The 24,853-nt window shown below is 39.5% G+C and overlaps 1 protein-coding gene across 2 annotated transcripts in view; it reads right to left on the reverse strand.

The window, feature by feature from the left end:
• GRB14 (growth factor receptor bound protein 14) overlaps nucleotides 1-24,231 on the reverse strand; it is a 57,246-nt gene extending 33,015 nt beyond the window's left edge. Inside the window, exons 1-3 of one of the 2 annotated variants that reach the window (XM_088145186.1) lie at nucleotides 24,068-24,231; nucleotides 21,766-21,898; nucleotides 4,443-4,599 (exon numbers count right to left, since the gene is read on the reverse strand). In XM_088145186.1, coding sequence (XP_088001312.1) covers nucleotides 4,443-4,599; nucleotides 21,766-21,898; nucleotides 24,068-24,231 — 454 coding nt within the window. Of the gene's footprint in view, nucleotides 1-4,442; nucleotides 4,600-12,389; nucleotides 12,453-21,765; nucleotides 21,899-24,067 lie in introns of those variants that run through there. The other variant, XM_088145188.1, reaches the window with a different exon arrangement.
• Between the last annotated feature and the right edge of the window lie 622 nt (nucleotides 24,232-24,853).

Here is a 24,853-nt window from a genome sequence, read left to right on the forward strand (position 1 = left end):
CCTAATGATGGCTTGCTTCACTGATAGTGACAGCTCTTTGGATCTCATCTTGAGAGTTGACAGCAACAGATTCCAAATGCAAATAGCACACTTGAAATGAACTCTGGGTCTTTTATCTGCACATTGTACTTGGGGTACTGAGGGAATATCACACACTTGGCCATGGAACAGCTGAGAAGCCAATTGTCCCATTACTTTTGGTCCCTTAACAAGTGGGAGGCACATATGCAAACTGTTGTACTTCCTACACCGTTCACCTGAGTTGGATGTAGTGGGGCAAAAAAGTATTTAGTCAGCCACCAATTGTGCAAGTTCTCCCACTTAAAAAGATGAGAGAGGCCTGTAATTTTCATCATAGGTATACCTCAACTATGAGAGACAAAATGGAAAAAAAAATCCAGAAAATCACATTGTCTGATTTTTAAAGAATTTATTTGCAAATCGTGGTGGAAAATAAGTATTTGGTCACCTACAAACAAGCAAGATGTCTGGCTCTCACAGACCTGTAACTACTTCTTTAAGAGGCTCCTCTGTCCTCCACTCGTTACCTGTAGTAATGGCACCTGTTTGACCTTGTTATCAGTATAAAAGACACCTGTCCACAACCTCAAACAGTCACACTCCAAACTCCACTATGGCTGAGACCAAAGAGCTGTTGAAGGACACCAGAAACAAAATTGTAGACCTGCACCAGGCTGGGAAGACTGACTCTGCAATAGGCAAGCAGCTTGGTGTGAAGAAATCAACTGTGGGAGCAAGAATTAGAAAATGGAAGACATACAAGACCACTGATAATCTCCCTTGATCTGGGGCTCCACACAAGATCTCACCCTGTGGGGTCAAAATGATCACAAGAATGGTGAGCAAAAATCCCAGAACCACACGGGGGGACCTAGTGAATGACCTGCAGAGAGCTGGGACCAAAGGAACAAAGGCTACCATCAGTAACACACTATGCCACCAGGGACTCAAATCCTGCAGTGCCAGATGTGTCCCCCTGCTTAAGCCAGTACATGTCCGGGCCCGTCTGAAGTTTGCTAGAAAGCATTTGGATGATCCAGAAGAGGATTGAGAGAATGTCATATGGTCAGATGAAACCAAAGTAGAACATTTTGGTCTAAACTCAACTCGTCGTGTTTGGAGGAGAGAGAATGCTGAGTTGCATCCAAAGAACACCATACCTACTGTGAAGCATGGGGGTGGAAACATCATGCTTTGGGGTTGTTTTTCTGTGAAGGGACCAGGCCGACTGATCTGTGTAAAGGAAAGAATGAATGGGGCCATGTATCGTGAGATTTTGAGTGAACACCTCCTTCCATCAGCAAGGGCATTGAAGATGAAACGTGGCTGGGTCTTTCAGCATGACAATGATCCCAAACACACCGCCCGGGCAACGAAGGAGTGGCTTCGTAAGAAGCATTTCAAGGTCCTGGAGTGGCCTAGCTAGTCTCCAGATCTCAACCCCATGGAAAACCTTTGGAGGGAGTTGAAAGTCCGTGTTGCCCAGCGACAGCCCCAAAACATCACTGCTCTAGAGGAGATCTGCATGGAGGAATGGGCCAAAATACCAGCAACAGTGTGTGAAAACCTTGTGAAGACTTACAGAAAACATTTGACCTCTGTCATTGCCAACAAAGGATATATAACAAAGTATTGAGATGAACTTTTGATATTGACCAAATACTTATTTTCACCATGATTTGCAAATAAATTCTTTAAAAATCAGACAATGTGATTTTCTGGATTTTTTCCCCCATTTTGTCTCTCATAGTTGAGGTATACCTATGATGAAAATTACAGGCCTCTCTCATCTTTTTAAGTGGGAGAACTTGCACAATTGGTGGCTGACTGAATACCTTTTTGCCCCACTGTACATACCCTCAAATTAAAGGTGACAGTCTGCAGTTAAGGCACATTGTGTTTGTTTCATTCCAAATCCATTGTGGTGGTGTATAGAGCCAAAGATGTTAGAATTGTGTCGATGTCCCAATATTTCTGGACCTGACTGTAATTACTCTAAATTCATATACATGCATATACACACACCCACACACACACGTGCTTTCGGCCACAATATGGATGGACCTCAACAAATGCAGCCAGCTGTAACCAGGAACAAGCCTTGATCAACAGTAGAAATAATTAGCAGAGATGGGAACCATAATACACTTCACGCATTGGGATTAAGAGCCAACTCTATCTATTGAGAGCACAACTGAGTGAAATTGGCCTTACTGGGGCCAACAGTTCATTCTGCAATACTATGACTGCTTTCCGCAAACTGTTAGGACATTTTAGAAAGAAAGAATGATGCAATTTCAGGCTAAAACAATCTTTACATTGGTAAAAGTGTATGCCCAACCCCTGCAGTCTGGTTTCTCAACAAATCCAAAGTATTAGTTATAGTTGGATTCTATCAGCACCTTCTCTCTTTCTTCCTCCATCTTCTCCAGAATATCTGAACTCTGTCTCTTTCATTACTGGTTCTTCATCAGAACACATTTTTAAACAACTGAATAGATCAATCAGCCAAACTGATGGGTCACAGGTCATGTGGAAAGAGATAGTATGTAAATAAAGTAGATAAATTAATAAGCACCTAGGAGTAAACTTAGAATATCCTTCTAGGTAAACTTAAGTCTGTTTTTCAGAAATTCAACCTATTTCCCAGGCAGATAACTATGATGAGAGATTTGGAGGAGCATTGTGGGATTGCTTAATTGTTCTCCAGCTCAAATTAAAATCTTAATCCAGCTTGCTACCCCTGATGAACCCCATCTTTCCTCTACCTTTTAAGATGGGAAGATGTTGGGTGGCTGGGCAACAACTAATACTAAGGCTAAGGACAGGGACTGAAGTGAACAGGGCAAGGAGACAAAGCATGTGTGGCTACGTCATGCAAATAAGCAGGGCCAAAATTGTCCAATTTCCCCCAGTTATTGGAAGAAAGAGGGCTTTTCTCTTCATTTAAAAACTATATTAATTCAATTTGAAGCTTACAATAGAGTTTTGTATGTTTTCCATCTCAAAACAGCAGGAAATATTGTTATTCATTTTCATCAATCGCAGTCAAAGAATGCTGAAAGTTTCTCACTATTAAATTAACTAATATTTAGGGATAGCCATGAGTAAAGAGAAAAAGCAATTTTCTTACTTAAAGGTGTTCTTAAACAGAAGGACAAGGATTAAAGAGGAGCTGAATTCAGATAGCCTTGGTAATATGGAAAGCTATTTGGCTTTTTGGGTGGGCATCCACACTACAGTAAATCTAATGAAGTCAACTGACATAATTTGATTCCCAGATTTTTTTTTTAAAGTCCAAGCAGAAGACTAAATACATACATAAATAAGTGGTGCTTTGATTATTCCATGCTAGCAAAAAAAAAAAAAAAGCATCTAAAGGCTGCAGCTGGTCTGTTCTCAGCTGGCAACTGGCAACAATTACCAGCAGAAAATAAGCCAGTTGAGCGGGCAGGCCTGTTTTTTGCCAGCAGACAAGAAACAAGATCCACAGTGTCTGAGCATGTGCAGTGATATCACTATGGAAGCTCTGTCCTGCAGTGGTATTATGATATATACATGTAAAGGAAGGGCTTGTGCAGTGATATTACTACAGGTAGACCTCGCTTAAGGAGCACAATTGGGACTGGAATTTAGGCTGTTAAATGATGAGGTCATTAAGCAAATCATCACGTGACCAGACCCAATTTTACAACCTTTTTTGTGGCAGTCGTTAAGTGAATCACCATGGTCATTAGGTGAATCATGCAGTCATTAAGCAAATCATGTGGTTCCCCATTGATTTTGGGTGCTGGAAGCAGCTGGGAAGGTCGCAAATGGCGATCACATGACTGCAGGGGCACTGCAACGGTTGTAACTTCAGGCACCGTTCATAAGTTACTTTTTTTAGCCCCATTGTAACTTTGAACAGTCACTAAACAAACAGTTATTAAGCAAGGACTACCTGTACAGGATGGGACATACCATAACTTGTCCAGATTTGCTACAGACATGCTGCCAGAGGAGGATTTAGCTCATTCTTCTACAATCTGGGCATCTGAGGATATGAATCCTTAGCAATGGCTGAAGTTGAGGAAGCTGGCTTAACTTATTCTATAAGCAATCCAATGTTAGCTTTAAACAGGGAGAACAATATTCCTCATTTCTGCTAACCACTGAAAGGCCACTAAATGTGATGTAACATCACGGCCCTTGGTTAATCAGTTGTTCTCATTTCCTAGCCTAGTTTTCTCTTTGACACAATAAGGTACTGGGTCTGAACACATGTTGTTTAGAAATAAATCCCACTACATTCAGTGGGGCTTGTTCCCAACTGATACAAATGCTTCTAACATTGTAGACTTACTCTCTGCCTCCTCAATTTCCACCCCATCAGAGACACCCAACAAACACTGCTGCTTTTAAAAGCAAGTAATACTTACCTAAACCTAAATAAGTGAGACGTTCAAAGAGTGTCCAGCTATGATCATCAACATAATGATTCTTTAGTATTAGCAGCTGGCACAAATCTCTGGCTGTTATATCACTTGGTACTTCAAAAGCTCTGCTAGTTTCATCCTCACTATATACTTTAATTACCTATTAAAAAGAAAAAAAGAAATTGACACAGCATTAATATGTAATACTATTTGTTACCAACATTACCATTATTGCTATTTGTTTTATGCTGATCTATGGCCAAAAGAAAAGCAATAAAAGTAATATTATTTATTAAATTTATATCCCAACTTTCCTTTAGAAGCTCAAGACAGATGCATAAGGCACTCTTCTCCTTTTTCCTCCACAATAACATCCCTGTGTAGCAGGCTGTGCTGACAGAGAGCGACTGGCCCAATGTTACCCAGAGAGCCCTCGTGGCTGATGGTAAACTTGGGTCTCCCTACTCTAGTCTAACACCTTTACTACTACTTTACTGACAGACACAAAGGTTCAGATGCGCAATCTTTGTTGGACTGAGGATACGGGTTTTGCCGAATGTGCTGGGAGACCACATATAAGTTGACCAAGGGGAAAAAAGGTCATTGTAAAACACACACATACCTAATTTAAAAATATTTATTTCTTATAGCCTAGCTTTTTATCTGTCTGTCTATCTATCTGATTTTAACATTTCCCCACTTCTGCTTTATCCAAGCTTAAAGCCATCAAGCTTAATTTAAATCTAATTAAAATGAATTGTAATTTAATTTACCCCAAATTAGCAGCAGCTGAGGATGCACTCTTTTGATTATATGGAGTTTTGTATTTCCTTTTATTACAGTCATAAGACCAGCATTTTGTGTGTGTGTGTGTGTGTGTGTGTGTGTGTGTGTCTTCATACCCCCAATTAAAATATTAGTTTCATTACTGGGTGACAGTTTCAGGCCATAAGAAGAAACCTTAATCCACAATAAGAACTGTGCTGTATGTGATCCTCAATATAATTACCATACATCAAATAACTGTTTAGGGTAAGGCATAGCTCAGTGGCAAAATACTTGCTTTGTACGCAAAGGATTGAAGATTCAGTCCTTGGAAGCTCTACTCAAAAGGCTCTGGGTAGACTATGACCCTAGAGGAATGTTTCTTATTAGACTAAATGCTACTGAAATCTTAGATGGGATGTTTCAGTGGTCTGATTCAGGACTCAGCAGCTTTGTAAGATTTAACCGCAAGGATTCAGAATTTTAGGAGAAGTGGGAGCTTTGTACAAATAAGCTTCTGGGCCTGTTCCCTTTCTTTTCTTTTTCAACTATTGTGGTATTAGCAACAAGGACAACAAGAAGATGTCCTATTCATACCCATCTATTCTTCTCTGTTTTGGGATGTTGCAAATACATGGTACTGAGGAACCTATGACACACTATGGCCCAGTGTTTAGGTCCATATTAAGCAATGCTAAGCAGCACTTACTATCGGTTTGGTTGTCGTTTTAATGAATAAAAAAAGGAGTGCATTGTCCCAATCAGGATAAAAACCACAGTTTACTAAGTGGCAGAAAGGAGACTCTCTCTCCTCACACTTTTTGTCCCTCAGTTCAACTTGGAGTGCAAGAATTGCAAACAGTATATTTTTTGGCTAAAGCTACCATGGCTGATACATGCCCACTAGAAGGCAGGAAAGGATTTTTCTATATTTCCTTGCTGCCATCTAATGATTGTCTATGTTTTTGCAGCCCATATTAGATAGCTCTACCTTATCATGATGTATAAATGCCCCCATTATATTTAGGTTCATGGACCAGCAATGAATTATCAATGAAACTCACATTCTGTGAAGACATTCTTTACTTATCCATAAATCAGAATTGCCTGGGTACGCACATTTTAGACCATAAATTAGGGTTCACAAACTGCAAAAGTTAGGTTCATGTAACATGTTAAGTCAAAACCCAACAACTACATTATGGTTTAGCACCATGTGTGACCCAGCCCATACTGGGTGTGCTGGCATAGCATTATGTGTAAGCCACGTCCCTTTGAAATATGTAATATATGGAACAGGAGATAACTGCTCTTCTATTTAGACATGATTTTAAAAAGATATATGACATGATTTGGAAAACATTTAATAGTAGATTGAAAAGCAGGGCTGAAATATCACAAATGAACTGTCTAGAACACTGTAAGTGCTTTTTAAGTAAAAAAAAAAAGTGGGATAAAATATGAAATTTAAGTTTGTGGTATTTCAAGGGGAAAAGCCCACAGAATTCACAAGTATGCACAATTTATTGAAGTCATTTTAGTAGTATCTTCAGAGAAATGTCTCAGGAAAGGTGAGAACCAATTTACTACCAAAGGTGAGACCAATTTCTCGCATGCAATTTCTATGCTGTACCACTCTGCTGTGTGCCTCCACAAAGAATCCAAATGTCCACAGAGGAAAGACTTACTGCTTGCTAAAGTAACAGTTCAGTAGGCTACCCAAGATATGACAGTTCAAAATCAGATTCTGATTTCTGGAGGCTTAATTTATTTGAAAGAGGGTTCAGGTGAAGACATGGAGTTGCAGTTTTCTCAGCCACACTGAACCTTCTCCCCCTGCATCCCAGGGATGTGTCTCAAGAAGAAAATGTTTTTCTGAACGTTGGAAAGTTGGCAAATGAAATAAGAAGCCCTTGGTCCCTATAAGAAACATATTTCAAACAAATGGGTATGGAAGTGGAAAGAGAAATCAAGAATTCAAGGGGGAGGTATGTTCTATTGAGAATCATCAAGCCATGAAGTTGTATAAATATTTTCACTGATAGCATTCGTGCAATTGTGCAGTCAGATACTCTAATGTATCTGATAGACCAACTTTATCATGAAACGTGGGGAAGGTCATCGAAAGCGTTGCCTTGACAATACAGAGAGCAAAAGTATTAAAATAACTACATGCTGTTGTGTCTTTGCTTTGCTAAGAAGGTACCTAATTCAGCAAAGGGATGTGACAGAAAAGATTACAGAATAGAGATCAGTCATGTAAAAGAAAAAGTACATGAATATATCACAGGGTAATCTGTGGTTAGTAAAGGGATCTAAGTATTATTTAAACCTTAAAGCATTTTGTTTTGTGCAAAATTATTTTTAGGTGTACAGTATATACCTAGTAGCTATCTAGGACAAATCTACACACCTCTTCATAAGTGTAATGCAGTACATGGGCATGTTATTGTTATCCAAATATGCTTTTTAGATGTATTTACAAGTTCCTCCAGCCTGTACCCAACATTAAAAGCCAATCTACAATAGATTTATGCAACAAATACCTGTATAAATACAGAACAGACATAATCAACAATGGCAGAGTAGTTATTTGTCTTAGTCCTGATTTTTCTTTTAAAGTTAGGCTGTCTTCCGCTATCTAGGACTCTTGCTGCCTTCCCCTTTGGATGGACTTCATCCCATTCCTATCTAACTTTGTTCTGCTTGCCTCTTACTTATTATAATGTCCTAACTCATCTTTCCCCAACCTAGGTACTCTCCAGATGTGTGAACTTTAACTCCCAGAATTCTCAGCAATGGCCATGATGGCTGGGAAGTTCTGAGAGTTAAAGTACACACTTCCGAAGGTGCCCAGCTTGGAAAAGGCTGACCTGGTAGTTCAGCTTCTCTTTATAAATTTGCTGCTGGAAAATGGGACATAAACTTCAAGCTCCACTGTTTTGAAATGATGTTTGACAGGTTACTAATGTCTATGAAAGTACTTGGAGAAGCATTTGAAAACTGCCTCCACAAATTCATTACTGAGCAAATTCTATTCCGTTCATATAATGGGTGAGATATTCACGGAAAGGTACTTTCATGAATCATTTCATGAAGCTTCTTCCCTCTGTTGCCTTATGTGTCCATTCTCAAATCAATTCCTGCGATTAGGATGCTTGATTAGGACAGCCTATTTCTCATTGACTATCAGTTCCATTACATTGGCTTAGATAAGCCACAACATGTGTGCAGAGCTCTTTGCATGCACTGTTTCCTGATCTACCTTTCAGGAATCTGAGATAACAGCTGTAAACATATATCCTTTTGTCTGGGAATAATCATGGTTTTTGAATAAACTATGATATTTGGTTTGTATACAATGCTCAGCCATGATGGGTGGGTTTACTAAGCCAAATATAAACCACGTTATGATATATTATTCTGCATGACCCAGGAGATAAATATTTACTTTTGAATAGATATGTAACAGACCATGCCACAAATCTATGAAGCATTCTAACTATTCTACAGAACCATATGTGCATATTTTCATATGCCAAATACTATTGGAAAAATAGCTCCGAAACCCCACACCTGACTAAATATGTTTTAAATGAACTATATTCTACTATTCAATTATTCTTACTTAATTTAATAGAATTAGCATACAGCAAAATGAAAGGGATGTTGCATGATCAGTTGAAAAGGATAACACATTCAAAGTTACAAAATCTTACACATTCCAGTAACATGACCACATTCAGCTAACACACAAAACACACACACACACAAACTGCACTATGTTGCAACCTTTAAAAATATATCATTTCTCTCTGTCAATAATATTTTACCAATGTATTGGCCCCATGATTTGGAAGCCTTTTGGCACAGCAATCTCAGTGGGCCATCCAAAGTGGAAAAGGCTGGATATACTAACTGAATATGCTTTTAGGTAGCACATGGTACTCTCTGTGCAAAGTTCAAATAGTAGTATCCTTAGCGTAGTAGAATCCTCACTGATCTGCAGGCCTAGGCCAATGTTTAACCTTACCACCCTTATAAGCCAGCCCTAATTCGAACAACCTACAAGTTGTTTTTGTTGGAAAATATGGGGTTCCAACCATGCCTGTCTCACATGAGCACAAAGGGAGGGGCGGCTCCGCTGCGGCCTAGCTTTGCTGCCTTGTGTGGGCGGGGCTTGGAGCCCACCTTTCTTCCAGTTTCCCTCATTTTCTTCTCTTCTCTGCGAGGTAGGAGTGAATCCTCTCTCCTCCTCATGGTTTCCGAACTAATATTTCAGAACCCCAACAGTTCTGAAGTCCTTAGCACTTGGAATTAAGCAGCAGGACACACCTTTCATCATTTTACAAGAACCTGAATTGCTTTCAGCAAGTCAGATAGGTTAAAATATTTATTTCATATTACTTTATTCAACAAATCTCATTATATATTGAAGACTCATTGCCACTCTAGAAATATTTCTCTTATACTTCAGCTTTTCTGAACAGTCATGAACAGAGTTTGATAGCCAAAATGTATAAGAATACTTCAGATTTATGTTGGAAATGTGGGCAACATCATTTTATCATGCCTGGTGGACTTGTAAAAAACCAGAAAATTTTGGGTTCAGATACATACACCAATACAAAGAATTTTAAAGACTAAGATTCAACTGAAACCAGAATTTTTTTCGTTGAGATTAATGGACAGATAACTAGAAGAGAGCCATGGAAAATTATTTTTATATATAATCACTGCTGTGAAACTACTATATGCATAAAAATGGAAAGACTCTGATATACCCACAGTGGAGGAATGGTTGGTGAAGATGATGGAACTAGCAGAGATGGCAAAATTAACTTGTTTGCTTAGAGAAAGATCAACTATTACATTTATTAGTGACTGGAAATCCCCTATGGACTTTTTGCTGAAAAAAGAAAAAAATGAACTTGTAATTTATGGGTTTGACGATTATAAAGGGCAGCTTACAGAAGAAGGAAATTATGATGTAACCTTAGGGAGACAGGTAAAATATAAATGAATGTACTGTTAAAAAGATTGGAAGCCACTCATTTATAACCTTTCCTCCTTTCCTTTCCTTTCCTTTCCTTTCCTTTCCTTTCCTTTCCTTTCCTTTCCTTTCCTTTCCTTTCCTTTCCTTTCCTTTCCTTTCCTTTCCTTTCCTTTCCTTTCCTTTCCTTTCCTTTCCTACTTATTCACTATTCTTTATTTTCTTTGCTTCTTTTCTAATGTTTGTATTGTTTTTATCTTGTCAAAAATTTCTTCAATAAAAATTATATTTTTTAAAAAATGAAGAGTTTGATAAAAGTAGGATAAAGCTATCGACAACAATGATACACATAACCTTAGGATCAGACAGTATATGTCCAAATATTAGATCCTAGGGAAATTGAACAGATGGATGGTCTTGCCCTCATGTTCTGTAGGATCTTCCTAAACGAACCTGGTTGGTCACAAGGAGACTGATCGCTAAATCAGATAGGCTTCTGGACTGATTCAGTGTTGTTCTTTTAATGGCTGTAAAAATAACAGGAAGGCCTTCAACCATGTACCTACTGGCCTTCCTCAACTTAATTATAGACATAAATTCAGCAGATTTATTTTTTCTCTAGTAGGTGCTAGAATGGTAGAAGCCATGTCTTTAAAAGGTATAAAAGCTTTTCAAGGCCCAGAGATTATGCTGGAGGAATGAGAATAGAAAATTTACATCATCTTACACTTTCTCACGTTGGTGCCCTCTGCAAATTTTGGGAATATTTTACTATCTTTTCCCCATAGTGGCTGGGAATATGTGTACAATAGTCCAATGCAAGTGGAGGATGCCATGTTAGATGAAGGGAAGACAATATGAATCATTCACTTTCAGCATCAGGCCTGAAGGCATTATGTATACACAAAATACTTCTCTGGAAATGTAACAGTTTTTAACGTTTTCAGTGTTTTTTTCCTGCTCAAATTGGTGTGTATATGCATGTATGTATATGTAATATGTATAATTATAGTTTTTTATATAAATCATAGCTGCATTATAAATCATAGCTGCAGGTTGATTGACTCAGTTTTAAAGTCTTGAACAATATCCAAACAAATGTAGCAAATTTACAGGCCAAAAAAAAAAAGTGATTTACCAATTGCAAACCAGGCTTCCAACTATCCCTCCCCCAATGAAAATATGTAAACACGAACAGTATAAGAATTTAATCCAAGTCCTAATTTCATCTGACAGCCTTAGATGCAACCATTTTTTAACTTCACATAGAACCTAGCTGAATATTTTGCCATTTCAAATATAAAGATCTGCTGCAATCTTAAGCTAGGCTGTAGAGCAAACACAGCATTAAAAAAAAAGAAAAAGTACAGTGGTACCTCTACTTACAAACGCCCCTACTTATGAAATTTTCGAGATACGACAGCTCCGGCCCCAAAAATGTACCTCGATGTGCGAACTCCGCCTTGAGGTACGGCCATTTTTCCACCCTGACACGTGGTCCACGGCCATTTTTCCGTCCTGACACATGGTCTGCGGCCATTTTTCCGCCCCTGACATGTGGTCTGCGGGCGCTTTTCCGCTCCTGACGCACAGCACGCGGGTGTTCTGCTGCCCCGCCGCCCGGCGTGCGGGCGTTTTGCCGCCCCTGACGTGCGGCACGCAGGCGTTTTGCCGCCCCGCCGCGCAGCACACAGCGCTTTTCCGCCCCTGACGCCTGGTCCGCAGACGCCAGAACAGATTAACGGTAATTACATTGAACCTTATGGGAAAATTTACCTCAACTTGCGACCAACTCGACTTGCGATCAGAGTCATGGAACGGATTAAGTTCGTAAGTAGAGGTACCACTGTAATGCTACACTGGGACTTATAAATAGCTTCAATGACAAAGGCCATCTTATAAAATAGGTACAATACAAGCATAAAAGTCAGTTTAAAGAAGATTCTAAAAAAATCATGCCCTCCATTACGATTAGGGCACTCCCACCACCTCACTCTATATCCCCCAGCTTGACCACTTCCAGGAAGCAACTGCCCCTCCCAAGTCTGTGCCACTGAGCTTTTCTTCCTACCTGCCATTTCACCTCCTCCACATAGCTCCACATATTTTGTGATATCTAAAATATAAACTTTGTGACAGTATACGTTTCCACAGCATCCCTTCCTCATGCTACACTTCACAAAGTCACCTACCTGTCTTGGCAGAACTGTTGGAGAAATCACTGGCAAGGTTTCTGTTCTTCCATACAAGTTCATCTCTGTGGTTGACAGCTAAACAAAAGTCCCTTGTCCAAATCACTGGCAAAAGAAAGATTAATCTCTGGAGAATGAGTTCTCAGACACCCATACCTCACGAAGAGCCAGTGGAAAGAGATAACTTGGAGGGCAATCAAAGGTGTGTTGTTTGTTTGAATCTACTTCTTCAGAAAGCCAATTAAGGACAAGTCCCAGATAGAACTGACCAATAGCAGGCTAATCAGAAGGTGCAGGGGGAAGAAGGGAAGGCTCCATCTCTGCCCTTGGAAACGCATTATGACACTCCTGTTTATCATATTTGAAGAAACAAGTTTAAACACAGGGAGATAATTCACTCCAAACCCTTTTCTCTCAGCAGTGCCTTCATCTATTGAGCAAGGAACTGCATCTGACTGCTCTTTTCCTCCTCTCCGCAAAAGACAGATCCCTTCCCCTTATTTGAAAGGAAAGACGTGCATCTTAAATCTTATGTTATTACAAGCAGTGACATTTAAGCAAGATGTAAAACCCAAACTTGCCTTTTAGCCAAGTCAGGAAATATTCAAAATAAAGACTTCTGTACATCGCAAAATTGACACTAGATTGGTCCACTGAAGCCAATGTTGCCTTCGAATCAAATGCCACATTACTTTCTGACTAAGTTTGTTTGTTTATTTATTTATCCCATTTATATAGCCGCCCATCTCACACAAAGTGACTCTGGGAGACGTAGAACATTTGAATAAAATAACAAATAGATAAAAACAATCATTGTAAAAGAATGATTACAAGAAGTAGCTGCAGGAAGACTCCACCTTGTTCTTAGTTAGGGTCAACCAAGGATAATTTCTTGCCATGTGAAATAGCAGAAGGCTAAACTGAAGCGGATGCATCAGCAAAAGCCTAAGACTGCTTTTATTTTGTTGTTTACTACATATTTGTACAATATACAAATACTTATATATTTACATGAATTGTGCTACTACACAATTCATGTAAATATATAAGTGTGAAGCATGTTTGTATGTGTATACCCATACCCATAAACACCCACACACACTTATATATACTTACACACATATATCTCTTCCCTGAATTTCTCAAAGCTCCTTCAGCACATAGGTCCCAGTAGCCCATGCCAGAACTATCTTATTTTCTTGAAATAGCTGGAAAGCATCCAGCTGAATGCAGTTCAGTGACCACGAACGATAGACAAAAGAGAGCAGTGTGAATCTGGGTTACATTAGTTAGCAAAATTAAAGAATTAAATCCTAATCAGATACCAAAAAAAGGGGGGGGGGAATGGCAACGAGTCTAATAGCTTACTTCTTAATACAGGAGTCTTAACATGCCAGAGCATGCCTGGTTAATGCTATTGCTGCTTATCCTTTCTTCGTGGCAAACCTTCAGGAAATCAAGGTCCTCAGCTTTTCAAAGGGACCAGACAAAAGCATTAAGGCACGGTCACAGAATTCTCATGCAACAAAGACAAATCCAAGAGGAGATGATTTCCCATATGAAACTAACAAAGTCAGCAAACGAAAGGTTGCACAAATGCTTCCAAAAATGCAGAGGAAATTCAGTTTTCCTCAACTTTTTGCACTGTTGCCCAATATTTGCACATAGCCTCTGCTATCTTATAGTGCACGGACCAGGACAAAAACTACATTTCATTTCATTTCATTTCATTTTCATTTAATTAATATAGTTAATATAATTCTCTCATAATGTATTTAATAATTTTTCCTGTCTATTACATTATAAATTGCTATACAATAATAACTTTTGAAAGGTGGGGGGAGGAGCACTTGTAGAGTTTTAGTTGTGCATTTCTGGTTTAGCTAATTGCTTTATTTATTGAACATCCCTGAAGCTCTTGAACATTGGTTCAGTAATGTTCAATAAGGAACATCCCAGCTCCCTAAATTGAAACCAGAGCTCTGCCAACTCTGACCTTTTGATTTCAATGACATCACAGCAGCTCAGCCAATCATCACCAGCTAGGGAATGACATGCAGCATTTTTACCTTACAATTAATTATGCAGGTTCCTGGGGTCAGCCAGAAAAGCTACTGTTCCCCCCACCACCACAAATCAACATGCTTTATGCTATAATATGATGTTTCTTTCATGGCAATACAATATATATATATAGAATATGTAGCCTATAGATAAAAAAATAAAGATAATTTGCTGATAAAAATAAATAAAAATAAAAATATAGGAAGGCAACCTGGTATGATTATGACTTCCTCTCTCACAAGCTTCCCTGTTCCTTTCACTCTGGACTCAAGATCTGCGTTTCTTAAAACAAATTTGCTCCCTTCATTGAACAAACAATCCATATGCCACAGCTCTGGTTGTGTGACAGAGCATCTGCAAAGCTCTTGACCGTGGTTATTATGGTGCAATTATTTCTTTAAGATCATTTTTTTCATACCCCTTCAATCTCTATCACTTCTGATCACAAAAGATGTGGAATTCCCAACAAGCTGAACAGAAGTTGTTATGAGATGTAGCCAAGGTCAAACCCCTGCTCCTTGTCTAGTTACTTTTAAATCAAAGACTTCTAAGAAAGCTATAAAGCACAAAGCCAGATACAACCCAGACATACCTGCTGCCAAAGCTCTAAGCTTGGCTTAATTCCTACTCTCATAAAAGCCATAGTAACAATGCAATCACCTCAGCATTAAAGACATAGCCATTTCTTTATTGCCTTTAGGTATCTGCAAGCTCTACACAATACCATCTCTTCTCTACAGCATCTACAGTCTTCTCCTACAATAGGAATTCAGTCTATTTGTGTTTCATATCATATTTATTGAAAAGTACGTCCCACATTTTCGAAGAGGCTTTTCTTACACCATATCAGGCTGTGCTCTTAAAAAGAAAGAAAGAAAAAACCCTGAACAAGTCCAAGTTCATGACAACCCTTTTGGGCAGGCACAAGGTCCAGCAGGGTCTGATAGTAGTCAGGCAGACTTTGGAGCTGGCAGCTGAATGTAGGAGGCCTCGTTTCAATTTTCCACAATGCCCTTGAGGTAGTCTTGCTCTAGGATCCACTGCGGAGGTAGCATTTTCATGTCTCCTACTACTCCAGGGCCATGCTGCACCAAGAGCATTGTGGGAAATTAACCCATCCAATATTCATCACACTACTCCGACTTCCTGCTAACAGGTTTCATCATTGCCAAAAAATCTCCCATTCCCCTAACTACAGTGTGGGAGGAAGTATGCCTCTTAAGGGAATGTTGTGGGCGTCTTCAAATGTGGTGTATGTCAGCCCTTCAAAGTAGACCAGATCAGAAAACAGGCACTGCATGAACTCTCTTTCAATGCTGTAGGCTATAATTACAGAATCTTGAAAGTCTGACAGAGATTCTCTCTCTCCTGAGGCAATCTTGATTTTTTTTCCTCACTCCCTCTTGTCTATCTGAGCTAAACTGATCTTTATGTAACAGCAGTTGTATTCCTTCTTCAAGGCATCTCCGTACTCCTCTACCCAAAAATAATTTCCTCAAATAATCTTCCCTTCACTTCCTTAAAGGAGGTTTCTTAAGTTCCTGCTTTCTGTAAAAAGTAAAATCACTATTTAAACTGCAGCAAAAAAGACCATTTCCCCCATTGGACTTGCAACCTTGTAAAGAATTGCATTGACTCCAGATGGCAGGATTTTTTTTTTTAATCAGCTACATAGTGATTGCAAAAACAGAGTAGGAGCCTTTGGGCTTACTTTAAAAGGTTTCCCTAACCAGGATCATCTGGATGTGTGGGATCCATAATGCCCAACATTTCCAGCCAGTGTGGCCATCTCCATTCTGGGGTTGTCTCAGTCCCCAGAGAGCCCCACACTGAAGTAAAACAAGAGAGGTCTCATTCACTCTGCATTTAGCATAATCTAGTACAGAGTTTCTTAAAACATTTTTCTCTTAGGACCCCTGCCCACTTTTAAAAATTATGGAGGATCCCAAAGAGCTTTTATTTGTATGGGTTACATTTATCGATATTTCCCATATTAAAAATTAAAACTGACGCATTTGCAGCCACTCATGATTGTTTGATGGGAACTTAATATTGTATTATTTTTCAACATAGGCTGGCAAATAATTTTGATTTCACAGACCCTTAAGAAGGTCTTGGGGGATCCCCAGGGGTCCCAGGACCATACTTTAAGAAACACTGACCTAGTATAATCTTCACTTTCTAATTTAGGGAATGAAATAAGAAGAAAAAGGGATTACTGCTTTATTCAGTCCTCCAGCCCAAAGTTTTCTTAGACTATGAGTAAAAAATAATTCAAAAAAATAAAAGACATTTCTCTACCGTGCTGACATTTTTAAAAATGCATTTATTTTATGCATTCAACTTCTGGGGTGAAGGAAGGAAAGAAAGTTGGTTTTTATTGCTTTTGAAAGTGATTGGCCTCCAGTTTTTAGAAGTGTGGAAGACTAGTGGTTGGGGGTTACAAGTCAAAGAAATCTGCATATGCTTAAACATATATAGCTTTCTAATTCTAATTCTAATACATAGTATAAAAATATACCATGTATGCCCAACAACGTTCTTGTTTAGTTTATGTAGTATATATGAATAGCAAGATTGCTTTTAAAATATGGGTCATAAATTGGCAGAAGGGAACAGCAATATTCTCTGGAAAACCCCAAGATTGGCAGAAGCAGATTAAAATCTTTGAGGGGGTGCTGAAAGGAATTAGGCAAATTCCTTTTTCTTTTTTCTTTCTTTCTCCCAAAGAAAACCCATCATGCTCAGAGAAATGGAAAACTGGTCAGAAAGAGAATGAAATGGAATATCCTGTAAAAAGGCACAACTGATTGATAAGCCATGAAGAGCAGCTTTTCTGAGGTTGTGTTCTGGTTATTATTTTTGCTTAATTCAGCAGTTGTTATTGGAATCACAGTTTCACTACTAAAAGTGGAGCAGACGTGTCCTAAACTGAATCAATGTGATCCAGGGTATAGTACATGCATTTGACTCGTCTTTGCGCCATGACCTTTGAGTTCCTGTTGTGGGTGGATTGGTTTGGCAGGTTTGTTGATTTGGGAATAATCTGTAGTGACCTTACTATTGGTGATGGTGACCCCACCATCACTCCCTTCTTTCTTGAAACAAATGGCCCTATTTTAACTTCTGAAGCTCCAGAACGTATACTCATGATAATCTAATAGCAAAAACAGGTACTGACAAGGTCGCCTGGTAGAATCTTTCTATTAAAAAGATAACACATAAATATGTAAAGAATGACTATATATACTCAACCATCACAAATATAGAAGCAGGAATATAAATTATTCACTACATTTACTTAAATGAAAACAGGAGTCTGTAGAAGGCTTTTGAGTGGAAAAAACTTGAACAAGGACATTCCCCTTTTCAGACATTCTCTTTGGGACTGCAATGGTATGAAGGCAGAGAGTAAAACCATACATATATCATAGACATTGTGTCTTCACCACCTCTGCGTCACACATATTTGGAGAAATATATGAAAAATGCTGCCTGACTTATATGCATAGGTATTTCCTCTCATGTAGAACTGTAAGTGTACATACAGGATATTAAATCACAGTGGAGTTCCATATGTGTGTAGTACACATGCAGTACAGCATGCATTCTCTTCCTTCAATACCCCCACCTAATGGTACAGCCAAAACACAACTGCCTGATCCCCATAATGTATTAAGCCATGATTTGCTAAACTATGGCTTGTGATAAAAACTACAACTTATTAGATTCATATATGTTTGTGGTACAAACCATGGTTTCTCAAATTGTGGGTTCACATAATGCACTAATCTTAGTGCAATGTGTGAATCCAGTCACAAGTTTATTCTCTTCTTCCACATTACAATGATTATAAAACCAAAGGAAATTTTTTTTTGATAAGGTTAAGGTTTCATATCTATACTTAACAAAGTATGATATCACCATACTCTGAAAACTAAAATTCTCTGGCAAGCAATGGGATAATCTGGATGTTTTTGGAAGCTCTTGTCCTACACACACTTTTCAAAACTTAGTATGAATTTTTATGGTTCTTTGAGTTAATTGTCCCCAATTTCAGAAGCAGGTATTTCCTACTTCTTTATGCAGGGTGCATGAATCAATGGTGTGCTTACCGCAGCACAGAGAAAAAAATAACTTGTACATTGCATAATACTGCTTAAACCCAGTGATGACATTCAAGCTTTTCTTTCTTCCAGTCTGCACATATTCAATGACAGCAAGCCTCTTGCTGCAGTTCTAAGGCAACACAAAAAAAACAAAAAACAAAGATGCACTAATTTATCCATTAATGTAATAAATAATTTTCAAGATTCCTCTATTACAGTTGGATTATTTTAAAACATGCAGATACAAAGTAACACTCAACTATCAGCTCTACATAGTTTATATATGATATGGAGATTGTTAGAATACTGGATTGGGGTGTCTACGGGCAACTAAATCCTACTTAGAACATGTGGCAACGTCACTGTCTCTCTCTTCTTGCAGGTAACAAGGTGACAATAATGCTAAGCATCAACTACATTCAAATTAAGCAAATCAGCTAAATATCACTCTCCCATGACAAAGGACAACATGTAAAGATAAAAATGAGGTGAAGATGAAATTACTCATGAAAATACATTTTGTCTAGCAGGGATAAAAGAAAGTTCTTGTTGGCTCTTCTAGAATTTTAAAAGGCAGTAACTTCATAAAAGGACCACCCTTTGTCAAGTTTAGGAAATAGAAATAATGGAGAAATGACAGACACATGGACTCCAATTCCACTCCTTTTACGCCCAAGCTCCTGCATGGATGAGGTCTGCAGCAGGGCTAGGATTGCCTTTAGCCAAAAGCATCTGCGGGGGCACCACTTTGGAGAACTGGAGTAGACTAGGCAAGAAACCTTGGTGGGAATTAAAAAGGACCCATATGTTCCTCAGAGCTTGCCAAAGACATTCAGCTCTCTCCAGTGGTCTTTCATATTGCAGGCAAGGCCCAGAACACCAAACTAGCTATTGTAAGAGATCAGACATGGTTGGTCAGGAACTGTCATGCAGCTGAAAGTAAAATCTGCTTTGAGCTGAATTGGACTCCTGGTCATTTCATGGACATATAAATAGTTTTCTTGGCAATGTTATGGAAGTGGTTTTCCATTAATTTCAGGTTAAAAAAAGAAACGGTCTGCCTCAAAATAAAATCTTCAGTAAAATGTCAGTAGAATGGTTCCATTCTAACTCTCAATTAGTAAAGAGTAGTGCCGAAGTTTGCTTACCAGTGTTCCTACAAGAAACAGATTTATTTTGTCTAGTGCAGTCAAGTTATTTACAAACTGTGAATATCTAGAGTCAGATAATTACAGAGAAACATAGCAAAAGAATAAAATGTCCCTGGGCTTTAAATACCCTTGAGTTTTGCTTTGCCCCTTCCAATCATGTTCAAGGAAGGCAACAGACTTGATTTGCCTTGAACTATTTTTGTAGAGAAGTCATTTCTAACTTATCTTTGACCAAAACAAGATTCATCACTTCAGTGTACATTTTCCTTCCATTTATTCACTTATTTATTTAAATTTCTTGTGGTCCCCAGATAACTGACATTCCACCACAAATATAATCCATTTATTATGATGTTGTTTTTCTATCTCAAAGCCCATAACATCTTAATGTAAAGATTATCCATCAAACAGTTTATATTTTTAAACTCCATGATAAAACTAAACAATTAGTGTTTGTACATGAAACACAGCCATGGGAATCACTGCTAAATTAATACTTCTGTTCCTGAAGGCCATGTAAGTCTAGGAGGATCTTAGGAGCAGGCTATTCTCTCCTAAGTATTTCCAGTGATTCAAAGCTTCCAGTTTGTATGTCAGATTCTATGTATGTGGACGTGTGCAAGCTGGAGTCCCCTTACATGGCTGTATTTATGTGTATGATGCTAGGTATGCCAGAAGACAAGAGTAGCTTCTCAGGTGTCATTTCTCAAATCAAAGTTGCATGCAGTATTTCTTTCCCAGTTTTGTGATTGAACAAAGCAGAATCACAAACATGTACCTGGATCCATGGGAGCCAGTTTATACAGGACACTCCACTAAATCAATGCATTCAGTGGAGACCCATGCACTGCATTTTTATAAGATATGAACAAAGTCTTAATTATTAAGTAAGTTCTAGCACTCTAGGTAAACATACATAGGATTATGCTAAAGATGCAATACCTTACAAAGACTTTATCTATACTTTTATCGTGAATATTACTTTTATATATATTAATGGACAACTTACATACATTAACATTTGGTATAATTTCCCATATCTAGCAATATCAACTTTTGTCCAGGCTTCTCATTTCCTGGGCTGGTTTGGGCATCTAACTGCTCACTCCCAACTCCATCAATTAGGAGCAAATAAAAAAGCACAAGTCCCCAAATTCAAAACTCAGATGGATTTTACTCCTTAAATCCCTCCATGCAGGACAGGGCGCTTATTCCTACTCTCTGTCTCTCATTTTTTTTAAACCATATCCCAACACTTAAGAGGATCTGAAACTTAGGAGATTGCTTATCCCAATCAGACCACTCATTCATTTAGCCCCATATTGCCAACACTGACTGGCAATACACTCAAGAGATTCAACAGGAATCTTTCCATCCTAACTTGGAAATGTCAGGGATTGAACCTGGGTTTGCATGCAGCATTGGGGCTTCACCACTAATCTACAGCTCCTTTCTTTCTCTTTTATCCCATGGTTGTTACATTTAGTCAAGAACTATTCATAAGAGGCTTTCACAAAAAATATTTTAAAAGTCCAGGTCCAGAATTAATATCTACTGATCACCCTTCTCCACCTGCAAATTGATATTGTTATGGTAGATTCTGATTTCAATTGTCCTTGTGTCATGTATGTAATCATATTTTGGATCATTTCAACAAGCCTTGTATTCACATACTTTATTAATAGTTAGCACAAACACCTGATGTGGAGCACAGCTGTGTCTCCAGTTTCCAAGTGTGAAAAAGCCCAAGGCTTGAGCATCTATGTTGAATAATTTGGTGAAACAATATGGGCCCCAGCTTGGGTGTTCATGTTTATGATAAACAAAATATCTGAGTATGGCTACAGAATCAACATTTCTAGATCACAAACATAAAGGATTCTGTCTTGAAATAGCTGACAATAAAAGGAATTAGTAGGGAAAAATCCTGGATTTAATTGCAAGTAATACTGTTGAAAAGTTTTGAGATGTAAGCACTGGATCTGTTGGGAACTACAAAGAAGAAACATATTTCTCTTCATGGTTTGGCTGTCAGAATTGGAAAATGCTTACCTGTTTTATCCTGGGATTTGCCTTAGGCAACAGGCTGGCTGACAAAACTGATGTAAATGGAGAGACACAAAGTTCAGGAAAAGGATTGGGTATGGACGGGATTTCTGGCATATTAAACTCTGTCTTTTTTGTCCTATATTGAAGAGAGATCATATATTCATATAAACATAATTATCTACATTCAATTCAAAATTACAAGAAATAGTTATCCGTGCAAAAAATGCAACCTGGAGATATGCACAGACATTATTAGGAAAACATGAAGCTAGATATTCTTAAGCTAAACCAATACTGCTGCTCCATTCCCACAATTGTTAAATGGGGGGGGGGAATGTGCTGACAATTCAAATTTTTGAACTGGATTGATTTCTAGCAATGTTCTTTGATTTTGTGGGAAACAATTTTTGATCTTGTCTTGTAGCCATATTCCTCAACTTTTAAAAAATTACATAGTAAATTGGATGAAAGCAATTGTCCTTACTTCCAGATAACTGACTTATTAGAATCACAACAATGCTGCTTGTTCTCATGAATTCTTACTTACAGGTGAACCACATCATGGTTCTCATAAGGCCTTCAACTGCAATCCTTTCTAGGTTCACTTGAGTAAATCCCATTTAAATTCAGTGGGATTTAAAGCTACATGAGTGTACTAAATCCAGAGCCAATCCTAATATGAAAGGTCAACAATGTTGGCAAAATTAGGATCAACTTATATGTCAAAAAGTCATTTTCGGTAATCTAAACTGCATTGTTCTAGATTTCTTTGCATTAAATATTTTAGAAAAATAAAGATAGATTATCTACCATATTAGCATTGAGTACCATCAATATTATAAATACTGATTTGATTCTACTTCACGGTCATTAATTAGCTTTACTTATGTATACAGTGTTCATGGATAATAAGGTACGTTATGCACTATTCAAAGAAACTGCTTGAATGCCCTGAATAAGAAATTTCCAATAAAGGAATCTTCATAATGCAGCAGAAATATTCAAGCTATTTTCTCATATTTGGGTATTAATTAATAATCCTAACATTTTGTATGAATATACATTCTTTTGAGTATTTTTAAAGAAACTTTTACAAACCATTAGCAGGATAAAAAATGCAGTACCTATAAGCATCATTCTGATAAATCATAATAAAGTTATACATGGAACAATGGCATTTAAGTTCACTCCAAACATTCCCACTTACAAATTCTGCCAATTATTTCTTGTTCATAAAGTCTTTTTGTTATAATAAACAGAACCCCCAATTATGTCAAATTAAGAATTTTTATTCCAGAGACCATGGCAATAATATGTCCATGTCCCACCTTGGATGTGTAAATGTCTTTTTTAAAAAATATATTTATAGGTCCTTGAAACATCTATAATTTAAAAAAAAGAATCTAATTCTCTCTTTTGTATGATCTTCTACCAAGTGCACAGAAGCACTAAAGTCTTTTACAGTATTACATTTAACATCATCTGCTTCAGCTTTTCCTAGCTGGCACCTTCCAGATGCACCTAATTTCAGCTCCCATCATTCATAGCCAAGTTGAGGCAGGATGGTTTGGTTATAATGTGGCAATGCTGGAGACAACCTGGGTATATTTGGGCCCCCTAGAAAAGCACTGTCTGAAACAGACTCCCCTGGCCAATTTCCTAACTTGGATTCCTGCTGTAAGGGTGGTGGAGGAGGAGGAGGAGGAGGAGTGGGGGGCAGGGCATGTGTGAAGTTTTCTCTTCTCATCAGAACAGGTCTGCTTGATCAGGCGCACCAGGCTTTAAGCCTCTGCAAGCCCAGGGGGCAAAATGCTCATTGGAGCCTCCTCCCACTTTCTTTCCATTGCATCCCATGTCATTGTGGTTCTTTCTCCTTTCACTCAGGAAATCAATTGCCAGAGTGTGTGGGCAAACCCAAAGTACTGAACTAACTCTTGGGATAGTTCTGCTGCCTTGGTTAAAAAGCAGCCCAAAACCCCCCACCTGGGATCACTTCCAATACTGAGCTCCCCTTCGGATGGCCCCCCTTCCACACGCTTGGAAGAACTAGTGCCTCTCTGAACCGCCCCGCCCCCGCCCTAAGCTCATCCAAAGCAACCCCTGATACAGGAGTATCCTCTTTGGGGAAGCTTGGACCCTGCAGGGTTTCCCATTCCCTCCACAGTTCTGTTCTCAGAGATACACTGTCTCTGAACATGGAGGATTCATTTGCCTACCCGGCTATCCTCCTGCGTCCTTGGCAGTCCCCGGCCTTCTTCCTCCCCTCCCCTTCCTCCCCTCCCTGCCTTCCATCGGAAAGGCTCACCTGTCCTCTCGTGCGAGCTGGGCCGAGATCCCCGGAGCCGGAGGAGTCTCCCAGGCGATTTCTCCCACGCTGCTCCCTCCCTCGCTCCTCGCAGAGGAGAGTCTTCGACGCTCGGCTGCCGCCCTTCCCGCCTGGCTCTGCAGACCGGGCAGAGAAACAGCCATCCTGGTCCGCCCCGGCTGCGGGGCTAAAGGCACATCCTCCGCGGCCAGCAGCGATCACGGGGCCGCAGATCCACAGGCGGCCAGGCACACCTTCCCTTCGCCCGGCTTGCCCGGCCCCACGTGCAGCGTTTAGCCAGAAGGGGAGGAGCCGACGGGAAAGCTGTCAAGGTAACTCCGGGCCGGCATTCCCCCGGAGGGCGGGCATTGCAAAGCGGGGAGCCGGCCGCGGCGCAGGAAAGAGGGCTCGGCCGGCTCCTCCGGCGGGGGCTTCCAGAGCAGTTTTCATGCCACCGTCTCCCCTCGCTCGCTCCGCTGCCAGAGGCTGCTCGACGAGAGGTGGCCTTCTCGGGGAGGCTGAGGGCGACGCACATCTCCCCGGGAGTCACCCCGGGACTTGTTTCCGAGAAACCCCGCCTCGGCTTTCCTCGCGGGTCTTGCCTTAGGCGCCCCCTTGAAGCCCTCAAGTCGCCCTGAGGGGCGCCCATCGCCTCCTTGCCTTTGCGGTGCTTTGATCTTGTCGGTATTGTTTGAACGCTGGGTCTTAAGGGGGGAGATGATCTGCTGTGCAGAGCCAGCTCGTGGTTTACGACGTTACCCGGAGATAGGGACGCCCCGGTTCACC

The sequence above is a fragment of the Python bivittatus genome, unplaced genomic scaffold, assembly GCF_059951505.1.
Source record: "Python bivittatus isolate LINGU-HERP-01145 unplaced genomic scaffold, Pbiv_v1 ctg000480_np1212, whole genome shotgun sequence".
Classification (NCBI taxonomy): Eukaryota; Metazoa; Chordata; class Lepidosauria; order Squamata; family Pythonidae; genus Python; species Python bivittatus.